This window comes from Chionomys nivalis, chromosome 2 (genome assembly GCF_950005125.1).
Source record: "Chionomys nivalis chromosome 2, mChiNiv1.1, whole genome shotgun sequence".
Lineage (NCBI taxonomy): Eukaryota > Metazoa > Chordata > Mammalia > Rodentia > Cricetidae > Chionomys > Chionomys nivalis.
The window spans coordinates 45,419,550-45,434,661 of record NC_080087.1 but is presented as its reverse complement, the minus strand read 5'-3'; the positions used below and the strand labels follow the sequence as shown (position 1 = coordinate 45,434,661).

The 15,112-nt window shown below is 40.5% G+C and overlaps 1 protein-coding gene across 1 annotated transcript in view; it reads right to left on the bottom strand.

The window, feature by feature from the left end:
* The window catches only part of Tbc1d32 (TBC1 domain family member 32), a 220,742-nt gene that overhangs the window by 73,978 nt on the left and 131,652 nt on the right, over positions 1-15,112 (bottom strand). Inside the window, exons 23-25 of the mRNA XM_057761363.1 lie at positions 11,282-11,404; positions 10,143-10,251; positions 9,340-9,433 (exon numbers count right to left, since the gene is read on the bottom strand). Of these exons, the coding sequence (XP_057617346.1) occupies positions 9,340-9,433; positions 10,143-10,251; positions 11,282-11,404 (326 nt within the window). The remainder of the gene's footprint in view (positions 1-9,339; positions 9,434-10,142; positions 10,252-11,281; positions 11,405-15,112) is intronic.

Here is a 15,112-nt window from a genome sequence, read left to right as displayed (position 1 = left end):
AGCAAATAAACCTGGAAAGGCCTGCAGAGGAATGGACAAGCAAGGAGGGGTTACCAATGAGTTCCTGAGAACATTAAAAAACTTCCCTTCTGTAAGAAGTTACCACAATATTTGTAGCTTCTGACAAATGGACCACATACTTTTCTAAGACCTGAGAAAACAACCAGTGAGTTAGTGCTACCTAAGGGACTTATCGGTGGACTTAACAATATATGAGAAAGACAAACGGCATACTCTCCTCTTTGAGGATGCCAGCACCCTCTGAATAAAATGTACATCAAAATAATATCACAATATAAAAAGAATTCCACAATGTATGGAAGTCCTAAGTGAATATGTATTGTTGACATGGGCGTGGCCATGCCAAGATCCCAAAGCCTCTGACCCATGGGAAAATAGGCTTTCTCCCAAGGGTACGGCTCAGAGGGATGGCAAAGTATTCCTCCAGTCCACATGATAATGTTGATGGCATGTGCAGAACATGTTCATCATAGCTTCCTCTGCCTGGACATTTATATCCTGAAGACCACACCCCTACAGAGACTGCTCCTACTCAAATTAGCTAAACCTGTCTCCTTGATGCAGTCATATACCATAAGCCCTACCTCCTTGCTTGTCTGTCTGGAATAACACTGACTCTTTACCCAGCAGTATGCAATAATCTGCCTCTCTGTTCAATGGTATATAATAAATATGCGGAAGCTTCTCCACAGGAGTTCAGACTACCCAATCACAGCTTTACTTATGTCCGTGTTTGTCTTTTGTCATTCCCTTGCTGCCCGAGGCAGGTCTGTTCCTAGAGTTATACTGGATGTGGCTACAGCATTGAGATACATGGAATATGAATATATTAGAGTTTGCTCATGTCGGTCACAAAAAGGCAATTTGTGTGTGTAGTCTCTCCCTGTAGCATATTTGTATGTGCCCAAGTGTGCAGGTGTGCTCTGCTGTGCAGACATGTTTGCAGGCCAGAGGTTGGTGTTGAAATGTCTTGAGTTGTTTCTCCATTTTCTATTTTAAGATGTGGTCTCTTACAGAACGGAGATCTTGCCATTTAGGCTAGACTGACTGGCAAGTGAGTGCAGAGGATCTGGCTGTCTGTTTCCTCCACCATATGTGTGTCACTACATCCAGTGTTTATGTGATGGTCAAGGATCTGCACTTGTATCCTCATACTTGCTCAGCCAGTATTTAACCATTAAAGTACTTGGGTAAAGCTCTGCCCAGCTGGGATAAAAGTAATTTTTAAAAATAGTAAAGATATACGATATAGAAGAACAGAAAATTACTTATTTTCTGAGATATTTCTCTTTAATGCCTTCAATATCTGGAGTATGTTACTCAATTCCTTGGACAATTTTTCAGTTTCACCATAAGAAGTCTACATTTCTTTCACCTGTTATAGAAAAAAACGTCTTCATCCTACGTCCATGAAAAGAGAATAAAGCGGAGCAGACTGGCAAACAACTCATAACAACTCCTGAGGGAATCTAGCTTAGAGAATACAAAGAAGCAACTCAGAATAGCACCTTACAAGCATCCTGTTGTGAACAGGAAGGAAACTATGAGCTAGCCTCCAGCAGTTCCAGCTATGAGCTAGCCTCCAGCAGTTCCAGCTATGAGCTAGCCTCCAGCAGTTGCAGCTATGGGCTAGCCTCCAGCAGTTGCAGCTGTGAGCTAGCCTCCGGCAGTTTCAGACGGCAGCTCCTAACCTGCTAACTTGCACCTGCTTTATGGCCATCACACAATCCCGTTTGTCTTCTGAAAGTGAGCAGTACACTAGGATAGTTCAGGTGTATTCCAAGTGTTAACAACTGATAACATATACAATGTAATCTTTGCACTTAATGCTCCGTGCTAATATACAAGTATGTGTACATACAATATATACATGTGTGTACACATGCACATGGAAGTTATTCATCAATAGCTTTTTTTTTTCTGTTGAGCACTTTTTTAAATTTTATTGATTTTTCTTGAGCTCTACATTTCTCTCTGATCTCCACCCTGCCTTTCCCCTCCCCTTCAGCCCTCTCCCAAGGTCCCCATGCTCCCAATTTACTCAGAAGATCTTCATCAATAGCTTTTAAATGACCACTTAAATTTTAATAATGTTGCATCGAAATGTTCATAAATAGAAGTAGGGGGACTAGATAATGTCTCCAAACTCGTATTTATAGAGATTAATCATCTCACAGCTTATGCTGATGCCAAGAAGCTAACAGGAGACAATTTAACCTCTGAGGAGAGGCTAACTGTAGCAAGTAGGATAAATCTAGAAGCTGGGAGATAAATGAGGATAATTTTATCATGTGCACATAACTGACATGGATTTTTTTCAACAATGAAATAACATCTTAGAAACTTGTGTGGAACTGATGACTAACCTCACACCTGTCAGAATCAATGAGTCATTCCCTCTGAATCAGAAAGCAAAGAGAAAAACAAATGACTCCTGCCACTAAAAGGACCTTCTGTCTTAAAGCATGATTAGCTTGAGCACAATATTACAGTTAATGTTTACTTAACTGTTTCAATCACATGAGTTTTGATTTATACCTTTTAGAGCATGAACTTAAATCCATTTTTCTCATTAAGTTCACAGAACTATGATCACCAAACTCATGTCTGAGAAAAAACTAGACATAATTTTCAGTTCTTTTGGCACGTTCTGTTTTTTCCCCTCATCTACAGTTGTGGCATAGATATTAGGAGCATCAGAATGATATACAGAAGTTATAAACTTAATATATCTTTGCAAAATCTCTTCCTGGAGTATCTTCACATAATCACTGCTGCTTAGATAATTTTCTTCTTAATGAGAACCTCAGCGAGTTCAGGACCAGTCTTTCTAGGATAATACAGCAGCTACCATGGTTAAATTTGGACAAATATTTGGTTCAAACATTTGTGATATTCACAACTAGAAATACAATACAAACAACTTCCAATTACATGGGAAAATAAGAGGCTAAAGGATGCTAGAATGGCAACATACTTCTTAAAACACAGCATGTGCCAATAGGACTGTCAGCATCCAGGCACACCATGGCCCTGCCCCTTGGGAACCTGGCACAGTGCTTCACACCTCTGCACATGGCAAGCAGTACCCTGACTTTAAAAAACAAGCTCTTACTACCACCACTGTCTCTTCCCACTGCTCTTCTGAAGAGGCAAGCAGGTCTTTGCCTCTCTGTCTCTCTCCCTCTCTTCCCTACCCTTTACCTTCTCTCAATAAACTCCACACTCTAACTCTGTCTGCATGGCGTGTTTGTCTTTTACCTGTTTGGGGATCCACTAGAGGCCCCACCTGGTGCCATTTTATAACAAGGGCTATGACAAAGCCACAAGCCTTTCAGTTACAAGAGAAAGATTCTGCGTACAAGAGTAACCTGATCCAGCCTTTCAGAAGCATCATTCAAGATGCCGTGTGAGAACAGACTGAACAGAGTCAGACTGGCTGAGGCAAGAGAGGTTGTATTTTAGATCTGCAGAGTCAAGAAGACTTGCTGTCAGATTACTTGTGGGGCTTAAAGGAAGGGGAAACTCCAAAATAGCCTTCAGGCTTATTGCCTGAAGAAATGGAGGCACAAAAGTTGCCATTTCTGACATGGCGAAGAATATCAAAGGAACGGATTTTAAGAGAGTGTCAGGAATTGATTGCAGTCATGTTAAGTCTGGTATGCTTACCAACCTTCCTAGAGAGATGTCACAAAAACAGACACAGGAGCCTGAAACTCAAAGTAGCAATAAGAACCAGAGATGTCAATCTGACAGTCACTGACATACTGGACAGGACCTAGATGACAAGAGAAACTAAGAACCGCATGACAAAAAAATGGCCAGTAAACATGAAGCCCTTTAAGAGTTTAGGAGATGAGAAAGAAAAAGTTTAAAAAAAAAAGATATAAAGACATATTTGCCATAAATTCAGGAGGAAAACTGAACAGATAAATTTTCCAGAAGACAAGTCAAGTAAATAATGTTTCAAAGAAGAAAGGGCAGCAGAGTTTTAGGGGGAAGTACTGGAAGGTGGAGAAGGGGGAGGGCAGGCTTTCCTGTGTCAAATAATGCTATCGCTAGGTCAAAATAGGAGGATCACACTGAGGCTGACACGGAGATGGAGAGCTAGGGAGAAAGCGTGATGATCAGCTCACAGCTGCATCCAGCAGAAAACAGCATAGGGTATAGAAAATGAAGGATGGAAATGGGATTTCAAATGTACGAATGGGAGAGTTGGGGCTTGGGAAATAGCACAGTCAGTAAAGTGCTTGCCTTCAAGCCCAAAGACCTGAGTGCAATCTGCAGAATCCACATCAAAAAGCTGGGCATGGTGGCAGGCTTGTAATTCCAGCATCTAGAAGGCAAAATCAGTGGGATGCCTGGAGCTTTTAGGCCATACAGTGTAAGCTTCTTGGCAAGTTCCAGGCCATTGAGGCCCTGCCCCTCACCCCTCCCATGGAAACATATACAGGGACATACACAAGAATAGGAGCATGCGCGCGCGCGCGCGCACACACACACGTTTAGATAGATAGATAGATAGATAGATAGATAGATAGATAGATAGATAGTCAGACAAACATAAAAGCAGTATTCCTTTTGGCTTATGGGACTGTAGGCTTTAAAAAAGAAAAAAACACCCAAGTTCTGCCACTGTGACAACATGGGTCAACCTCTGGGACTTTATGCTTAGTAAAGTAAGCCAGGCAAGGAAAGACAGATACTGCCTGATCTCATTTATTTGTAAAATTTAAAAATTTTGAACCCTTAGATGCAAACTGGTGAATAATGGTTATAGGGGGTTAGAGGACAAGGGTCAAAAGATACAAAATTTCAGTTGTAGTAAAACTCAAGACATCTGTTTGTGACTTGAAATTCAGTAGCGGAGGTGTGTCCCTGGAACCATGGCCACTACAGCTTACATCTCTCTATGTCCCATCCTCCAATTCCAATGCCCCAACCTTATCCCCAGCTTGGTAGCAGATGACCTGCTGCACTCTCCCCGTCCTCTCTGCCCCGTTGCAAAGGAACTAAACAGACCACCTTCTACAGCCTTTCTTTTGTCCCACAAACCTTTCTGTTCTGCAAATTTGTATCATCTGCCAACACTCTGGGCAATCTCTCCCTGGAAACCCGCCGGCCATGCAGACCAGGGAATCACACTGGCAATCTTCACTCTTACACCTATAATCAATTCCAATTTCCCCTTATCACTGTCACCCCTAGCCCTGCAGCTGTGCACCTGCGGTGTCCTGCATTGCCAGCCCTGCAGCTGTGCACCTGCGGTGTCCTGCATTGCCAGCCCTGCAGCTGTGCACCTGCAGTATCCTGTATTGACAGCCCTGCAGCTGAACACCTGCAGTGTCCTGCATTGACAGCCCTGCAGCTGAACACCTGCAGTGTCCTGCATTGCCAGCCCTGCAGCTGTGTACCTGTAGTATTTTGCACTGCCAGCCCTGAAACTGTGCACCTGCAGTGTCCTGCATTGCCAGCCCTGCAGCAGAGCACCTGCGGTGTTCTGCATTGACAGCCCTGCAGCTGTGCACCTGCGGTGTCCTGCACTGCCAGCCCTGAAGCAGAGCACTCGCGGTGTCCTGCATTGCCAGCCCTGCAGCAGAGCACCTGCGGTGTCCTGCACTGCCAGCCCTGCAGCAGAGCACCTATGGTGTTCTGCATTGCCTCTCTCCCTTCACTCCCTGTGGACTCTACAGATGGTCCCGGCAGACCCAATATTTTCCCATACTATAGACCCTTTTAGCACCCTGCCCTTCTAGCCAACCTCCATTTCTGCTAGTTAGCTCGTAATACCTAGAACTGGGAGGGGGTGAGAGAAAACGCTTAAAACACTTTTAATGGAAATGTAAACTGGTACAGACACTATAGAAATCACTATAGAAGTGCCTCTAAATGCTACAAACATAGCTACCATATGATCCAGCTATACCATTCCTGAGTATATACCTACAAGAATCTAAGTCTGTATATTACTGACTTAGATATTGTATATCCATTTTTACTACAGCAACATTCACAGAAGCCAAGAAAGAGAACATACATACCCACCAATAGAGAATCTATACACAATGGAGTTTTACTTAACCACAAAGAGAAACAAAACTAGGTCATTTACCTAGCAAAGGAGACCATCATGGTAAGTGAAGTATACCAGACAAAGAAATATCTCATTTTATCTTATATGTAGAATTTAGCTTTTTAAAAAAAAAAAAAAAAGACAAGAATGTAAAGAGAAAGCTACTTGGAAGAGGAAGGAGACCAGAATGGGAGAGGCTGATAAGAGAAGGCAAGGGGAGGGATGAAAACTATCACAGCCATAACAGGTATTTATGAATATGTCCTAATGAAAGTGATTATGTTGTTCAATTAATACACATTTATAAAACCTGTGGCAATTATAGGAACATACTGATGAAGGCTGGAGGGTGAATTCCATCCACTATGCTGTAGATGCTGAAGGCCATCATAGGGTCCTCCCAAAAAATAGAATATATTTAATACATATGTATATTGTGTGTATATTTATCTTTCCTTGTCTGGCTTATTTTACTCAAAATCACACACACACACACAATTTATCATAAGCATTGGTTCAGGAAATTATGTATGCCCTGTAGGTTCACAGGATATAGATCTTAAAAGGAGAGAAAAGGAAGAACTGTGAGGAGCACTCTCACTGAGGAGAAGCAAGGAGGATGTGCAATTGGCTTCTGCAAATGAGCGAAGGCAGTTCCTTCACAGTCCTGACTGGAGGCCTGAATGGGCACATGGGCAGTCAAAGGAGCTGATAGGCAATAGTACCACATAGATGCTCTCTATCACTTCTATTACAGCAAAGGAAGAAGGGTGGTGATTATCTAAGGAAGGATTATCTAAGGAAGGATGGCAAATGGGAAGGTTCAAGGAGAGAAGAGTTTTGAGAACACTCTTCGAAAGGAAGAGAAAAGTAAGCTGACCTGGAAAACCCCACCACAGCCCGGCACCTTCGGGACAGAACAGGAATCCATCGTTGCTCTTGTATTAATCACTTCTGAACACAGTAAACACTTCCATGAGGACCGATTCCTAGGAGCTGATGGATGTTGTTCTCTTTTTTAATGGTTGCTGCCTGGTAAGCTACAGCTATGCTGCTCAGCAACTGCGACTCTGCCATTACCAACAGCTTCTAGGCCACAAGAGCCGCAGCCTGAGGAAATTCTGTTCCCTCAGGGACCAACTCTTTCAAAGCTACTAAAAGAATTTATCCAGATTTCTGTCCCACTAGAGAACTCAAGATTTAATGGTTAAGGTAGAATCCTGCTTCCCAGAGAGGCTGAATAGCAAGCAGCTCATGCATCTCACCTCCTTGTATCTCCCAAGAAGGCCTTGTGAGGTTTTTCCCCCTCCTTATAAACCCTTCTCCACCTGGCCCCTCTCTACAACTTCCTGTCAGCTAGTCACTGCCTCAGCCTCTGGATAGCAGGTGAATTTTATTTAATCAAACACATCTTTGCATCATGAATCAAATGTTCCAGAGCATAAACAAAAGTAATACATCTTAAAATAATATTCTACAACAGGAGGATATTTTTATGCTTGGGAAATATCCATTCATAATAGGATTTCTATTTTCATTTCCCTTGTTCAGGTTCCCAAAATATTTTGAAGAAACAAATTAATAAAATGGAAATCAGCTAATAAAACTGACAATGACTATGTTATTCAGAAACATAGCAAAGAAATGTTTTCTCCAGTGAAACTTAGCAAAGGAGACAGTGTTAAATATGTCAAGGAAAACTGACCAAGAAATGGTTGAGGTACTGAAAAAAAATACGGGTATTGTTGCATTATTTATAAGTGATATCATTTATAATTCCCAGGTAAGCTCCTCGCACTCAGTACTCATGAAACATACATTAGGGAAACAAGCAAGCCGGGTAACAAATGTTGAAACCTAAAAGAGGAAAGACAGAGTATAAACAGTCTGATGGAAAGACTCGGAGCTGAGTAGGAAGATGAGAGCAAACACTTGAAAATGGTCTGGGTTCACTACAGGATGCGAGTAAGTATGAAAATATCCAAAGGGCACCCTTGAAAAAAACTCTTCCTGAAAAAGATGTAATATTACTCCCGAGTCTCTGAGAAAGTGATAGATTTTGTCATGCACGAATGGAACACCAAAGCCCAGATTTTAAAGTGCATTAAGTGACTGTGAAATCAATCTCTTACAGATGATTTCTGTCCAATATAAGCTCGGCGGGATTATAAAGGATGGGATGGTGATGTGAGAATTGACTTCTAAACTTTATGAAAAGTCTGACAGTGGACCTTCACAATCACGTAGGAATTCCTTGGCCTGGGAACTCTTAGCATAGCCCCTGGCAGTGTGTGATGCGATCCTACATTGAACTTGGCTCTTCCGTAGGAATTTCCCCTTCTCTCTCTGTTGATTTCACTGTCACAACGCACACACAGCTCAAACTCCCAGTTCCTTGCGTTGAACTTATTTCTTTCAGTTTTCCTGATGGCCCCTCTTCCTAAACTGTTGACCTATTGCTCAGAAGATGACGACGAAAGCCACACTGCTCTTTCTACACAAGCTGTTGTTTGGTAAGGTAGTTGGCTTATATACTATCCTAGCAAGCTAATTTGTCTATTTTATTCATGTCACACTGGATAGCTAAACAACTATCTATTCATGATGATTGCCCCAAAGGTGAATAAAATACTTCCCAGTAAAACTCAGACCTTAAGTACACAGGGTTTATACAACAAACACAGCAGTCATTTAAAAAATACCTTAGTGAATAAAGAAAACTTCTACATGGGCAGAATTTAACTAGTCAGGAGCTATTGGTTCAGTTTTCTAACAAAACAAGTTTGAAAGATGTATTTATTTTATGTGTATGAGTGTTTTGCCTTCATGTACCATATGTGTGTCAAATGCCCTGGAAGCCAGCAGTGGGAGCCAGAGACCATAGACCTGAAGTTACAGATGGTTGTGAACCACCCTGTGGGTGTCGGAAAATGAACAGGACCTCAGCAAAACCAACAAATGCTCTTAACTTCTGAGCCATCACTGCAATCACTACTAATTCAGGGTCAAATAAAACATCTATTGCTACTGAACAGACTTGTAAGACCTTTGCTCCAAGTAATACTTGTTTGCCATCATACAGATACTAATTAAACAAACAGGAGGGAACCTACACACTAAGAGGAAATGGGTAGAAATGTTGTCTTCCACACATGCTGAATGAAAATCCGCACTTACTGTCCTTACAGTCTACTCCTGAAATTATAAAGAGAACACTGGAATATCGCTTGGCAGAAAAGACTTACCTTGCTTCATATCAGCACTTCGTGGAACTGCTGACAGATAGCAGTGTGGCAATGGATATGATGAGAACATTGGCCAAGGATATGGGTCATCCCCCTAAAAACACAACAATACAGGAAACTTTAGGGGGAGGGTTAAGATATTAAACTTCCATACTTTCTGGAATATTGTTCATTTAAATTGACATTTTTGTTGATTCTTTTTTGTCCAATTATCAAGTTATTTGCTACTATAATCCACTATTCCTAAAACGCAATAAGCAAATGTAATAAAAATTTTAAACAAGTTGGACTACAATAGCTTACTCTTGTGATTTGAACTGATAATGATGGATTTACTTTTTTTCATGAAAGGGAAAATATAATCTTCAAAAGGCATTTCCCCACCCCCAAACTATTTTTCTTCTGCCAATCATATCTAGCTCCTCTTTTCCAGGGCGGCAGTAACAGAAAGGAAGTTCTTAACAGCTACACTCCATAAAGGCCCCACATACTCCGTACTGCAGAACATAAATAACAGAACAGTGAAGGGTCAGGAAAGAGAAAGACTTCAGAACGCAAATACTCAAGGACACTCAGCAGAAAAGTCTGTGATAAAACAATAATCTATGGCTCCTGGACACTCAACAGCAACTCATGAGCTCTCGAAGACATCGCTACTATTTCATTTTGAATGTGTTCACCTGTTTTATAAGCTTGTCAAGCAACACAAATCGACCACTGGTATGTAGAAACTTGGGCAATGTTGTTTAGTGCCACTTCCGTTGTTTATTTCACTTTAAAACATGTCAAAACATTGCACGCACCTTCTCAAGCATCCTTGGAGGTAGAATCCGCTCCAAGGGTCCACCAATGAGATTAATCCTTACAAGAACATGATTTCTCTCAACTGACAAACCATCAATTATAAAGTCCCTGAAAGAGAATATGAATCAGTTTTGCTGTCTCCTTAATTGAATATGGTTTGATTTTTAAATCATGTCACTAGATTGCAAGGAGGAAAAAAAAGACAACAAAACAAACAGAAGCGAAACGTATCTGCAGAACACACTGGTCATCGGAATATTTATAATACAGAAGGCACCGGTCCTTTTTTTATATCATCAATTTTCATTGCTTCAAAAAAATACTAAGACAAAGGGTATTTCGTAATGAATAATCCTGTGCTTACAAAAGCAAGATTAGGGCATGTCTTATTTCTGAAGTAACGTAACCATCTTTAGAAAAGCTCCTGTTAGACTAGAGAGGTGGCTCAGTCACTGAAGACTACAATTGGAACTAAGGCGACACAAGCTTCTCTCTGATCTGAAGTCAGCGCCCAAGTCCATAGCACACAAGTTGCTGAAGAGCAGTTTCGTTTCTAATGCTGCTCTTTTCCTTCTATATCAAACCTTAGCATCAAATGAAATGGCCTGGGAAGGAGGGAGGTGAACTACTCTGTTCTGGATTATAGACACGAGAGCAATGGCAGATGTTGAATGTATATTCTATAAATGTCAGCCAAACTGAGGTAATGACAACTGTGATTTATTAGTAGGAAAATAAAAATGATCAAAACCTCACTTGGCAAATAATTATAATGCATGACTATAAACTGACATAATTAGGAAACTGGGGACAGAATGGCTCTAAGAGAGATGTAAAATCAAGCATTTTACTCAAAGGGTCACTGTACAAAGTGATGTGAATTTAAAATTGGAATGACTTTGTAAAAACTAAAGAAAAAGTCCTAAGACAAAAGGAACAAATGATAAATGTAGCACTCTCCAAAAACATACATCATTATCTTCCTGGGACATTCATGCTTAAATGGCTTTTTACTCTAGCATTTAAATGTAGTAATTCAGACAATATAAGAGTTATACAGAAAATTCGTTTTAAATCATTTGTAAGGCAAACTGCTAATAGTATCACTCTAATGACACCTTTTGCTTTGTTTCCTGACCTGTGGTTCTCCGAGGTCTCAAAGGTATTTTCTTCCTGTGCATGTAGTAACATGTTGGATACTTGATACTGAGCTTCCAATAAGAGAAGAACATCCAGATCACAGCATACCACACTTAATAACCTACATGAGAAGAACAGCAGTAATCATGTGAAGTACAGTGTGGACATTCTTAAGATTGTCCCAATCTCATAAGCATGTCTACACAGCTATGTCAAGTTTGTTTTTATTTTCTAACAGTCTCACTGTACAGCCCAAGTCAGTCGGGAACGCATTCTGAAGCATAAAACGGTCTCAGAGCCAGGCATTGGTGGTGCATGCCTTTAATCCCAGCACTTGGAAAACAGAGGTAGGCAGTTCTCTGTGAGTTCGAGGCCAGCCTGGTCTACAAGAGCTCGTTCCAGGACAGCTAACACTGTTACACATAGAAATACTATCTCAAAAAACATAAATAAATAAATAAATACAAGATTATCTCAGAAATGCAGCAATCCTCCTGCCTCAGCTTTGCAAGTGTGGAATTATAGGCAATAGCTACCACATTTAACTCTCAAATATATTTTTAGATATTTAGAGTTGTAATATTTGCTTCAGAAGTTATTTTTAATTTTTAACCCAGACTTTTCAAACTTGCATCAATAACATCATGAATATGTGAATATTCTTCTTTGAATATTCTTCTTATGCAGGCTCATGGTAGGTGCCTGTAATCCTGTATCCAGGAGGCTAAGACTGCCATAAATTCAAGGCCAGTTTAGAATATAGAAAAACCTGTCTAAGAAAAATAACAAAGCCGGGCGGTGGTGGCGCACGCCTTTAATCCCAGCACTTGGGAGGCAGAGGCAGGCGGATCTCTGGAGTTCGAGACCAGCCTGGTCTACAAGAGCTAGTTCCAGGACAGGCTCCACAACCACAGAGAAACCCTGTCTCGAAAAACCAAAAAAAAAAAAAAAAAAAAAAAAAAAGAAAAATAACAAAAACTAACAAAAACAACAAATACTTAAAGATTAAATAACTGTTACGTAAAGATTCATCAGGGAATGTTAATGAGTCCATTAAAACTACAAATTACCATAAAGTTTCTCTCAATAATTAATTATAGAAGGAATGATGAAACAGTAATTTTACCACTAATCTAAAAAAAATGGCAGTACTAAAGTGGCAATATCAAAATTGATTTTATGGAAATGAAAAGCTTAGAATACAAGATGGAAACCTCAGAAATCAGTGTCTCAATCAACCCACATCAGAGAAACTTCCTCTTTCAATAGATGAGAATCAACACGGAGACCAACAACTAGGCAATGTTCAGAGAGTGAGAGATTTTGGGGTAGTCAATTCTAAATGGATGTCTCCATCAAATCGTTCCCTTCAAGGCTCAGGGATCGATGGAAAATAGGAGGCAGAAATACTGTAAGAGCCACTGGTAATGGATGACTCCAAGGCCACATCAGGACTGATGATGCACACATGAACTCACAGAGACTGCGGCAGCAAGCACAGACCAGCAGAGGTTCCAGCAAGACAGGGACCCGGCACTGAGATGAGGAAGTAGACAAGGACTCCCACCCCAACCAAGAAGTTACCTGCATTTGATACCCATGGGCAAAGGGAGATCAGCTTTCTCTGATGACGTGTCAGTGGGAATACCAACCACACTTCAAGGCAGACCTCATGCACAGGAAGAGTTGGCCAACACAAAATAGACTCCATGTTTTGTTGTATGCTTTTTACCTATTTTGTTTCGGTTTAGTTTTTCTGTTTTTATTTTGTTTGTTTTGTCTGATTGGTTGTTGTTTTAATTTATCTGTTTTGGATCTTTGGCTTTTGAGGCAAGGAAGAGATGAAGAGAAAGAACATAAAGTTGGTTGTGTGAAGAGGTGGGGGAGACCTGGGAGGAGGTAGAAAAAAGGAAAAAATATATACCGGAATCCCATGGTCCTAGGAGGGACACCTACTTAATGAGCTTTTGGCCAGATAGATACCCAAAGTTTCCCAAAATAATACAGAATATTGATGTATTATGACTGGTACGTGGAGGTTCACTTAACTATTACTACCTTTTCATAGCTTTAGAAATCATAAGGATTTCAGATTTTGGCACAACTACATGTTTTACCTGTTCAAAGCATACATAAATAAATTAAGATTTTTATTAAAAAAAATAGACATTTGATGACATTGTCTAAAGCCTGGCTACATTATTTCAAAGCATATATAAAACCAAAGCAAAATATACCACAACAATTTAGAAAAAGGTTCCGTCCAGTTTACAGAAGTCATGAGATGAACTGCCGCTAGAGTTTAGATTCAGTGCAGCCGGAAGCAGGGGAAAGATCAGGCATCTAGTTAAATAAAGTCTGTGCTGCTTAAAACCAAAATCATACAGGAAGGAGGAAAAGACTATACAACATACAGTTTTAAACACAAAACAAGCTCAAGATCAGCCAATGGCAGTTAGAAAAAAATAGCACATACAGCAGTTAAGGAGATGTGCAATGGGGAAAAGGCTCTTCTCTTGAGGACCTGTGGTGAAACCCCTGAGCCTATGTAAAAACCAAAACCAAACAAACACACAAAAAAGACAGTGGTTGTGCCTATAACATGGTAGGGTCTGGAGAGAGAGAACTAGAACAACATTCCTGTAAAACCCTTGAGAGAAGCTTCATTAGAAGAGCTGCCATGTATAACATAACAAGCAGCCTGAAGAAGAGAACCTTCAGTGAATTCCCCCAAACTTTCCACCTTTTACAGTTTTCAGAGAATGGCGGTAAATTCTCCATCGCGTGATTTGATCTGTCACAGCCTTTAGGCCAAGAAGCTGGGTACAGGGTAAGACCATAAATTTATTGTACACATACAGAGGTTAGGGGAAGCTGGGTTTGTGTTTCTATCCCACCCATAAACACTTTACAGCAGACACAGCAGAGGCCTGTCAGCTGCAGAGCGGTGTGACTGAGAGGCAGTAGAGGAGGGTCTGTAATTTAACAAAGCCATGGGAATTCCTACTGGACTGAGAATGTCATGTAAAAGGAAAAATCAAGAATGATAGAAGATTTCTAGGTCAAACAAGCAAGAGGAACTTGTCATCAACAAATAACACACACACACACCAAAATAAAAAGATTTAGACAGAAACTAGCCAACCTCTTTCTTCTCTATGCCTACTAAGTCACTGAGCTGATGATAAAAGTGACCATCACTGGCTCTCTAAATTAATATTTAATATGAGAGGGGTCTTGGTGGGCCATGAGGTAATTTGTATAAACTGGAGAAACTCTATTTATGAACAAATTCATAACTGAACCAAATTCTCATTAGACGATGAAGAATCAAGACCACCAGATGATGAAAGGTTTTTTAAATCATGCATACACCAGTAATACTTGAAAGTTAAAAAAAAATTAACTGCACAGTAAATCAAAAGAATGTCATACTCAACCAAATACAGTTCATTATAGGGAGAAAATAGCAAATGTATTATTAAAGTCTGCCTTGATGTGAATATGTAACCGAGCAAAACTATGACATCATTTGACATCATTCCTATTAGGGTCACAAGAAGACAACAGTCCACTCTCCCCACTTTTAAGAAAAGGGGGGAATTTTATTCTTTTCAAAGGTCTAAGAATTTACAAACAAGAATGTTTTGCTGTGAAACATCAATGAGGTAATAATGGTGGCCTAAGACTCACTGTAGAGCAGGCTCTGCTAAGCCAGGCTTCCCCAGGTTCTGACAAGATCTATCAACCTTCTGCCAAATCCAGCTGAGGGTGGAAAAGATAACCTTGGTAAAGACAGATGGGCATGAATATTCCCTGCCATTCCCAT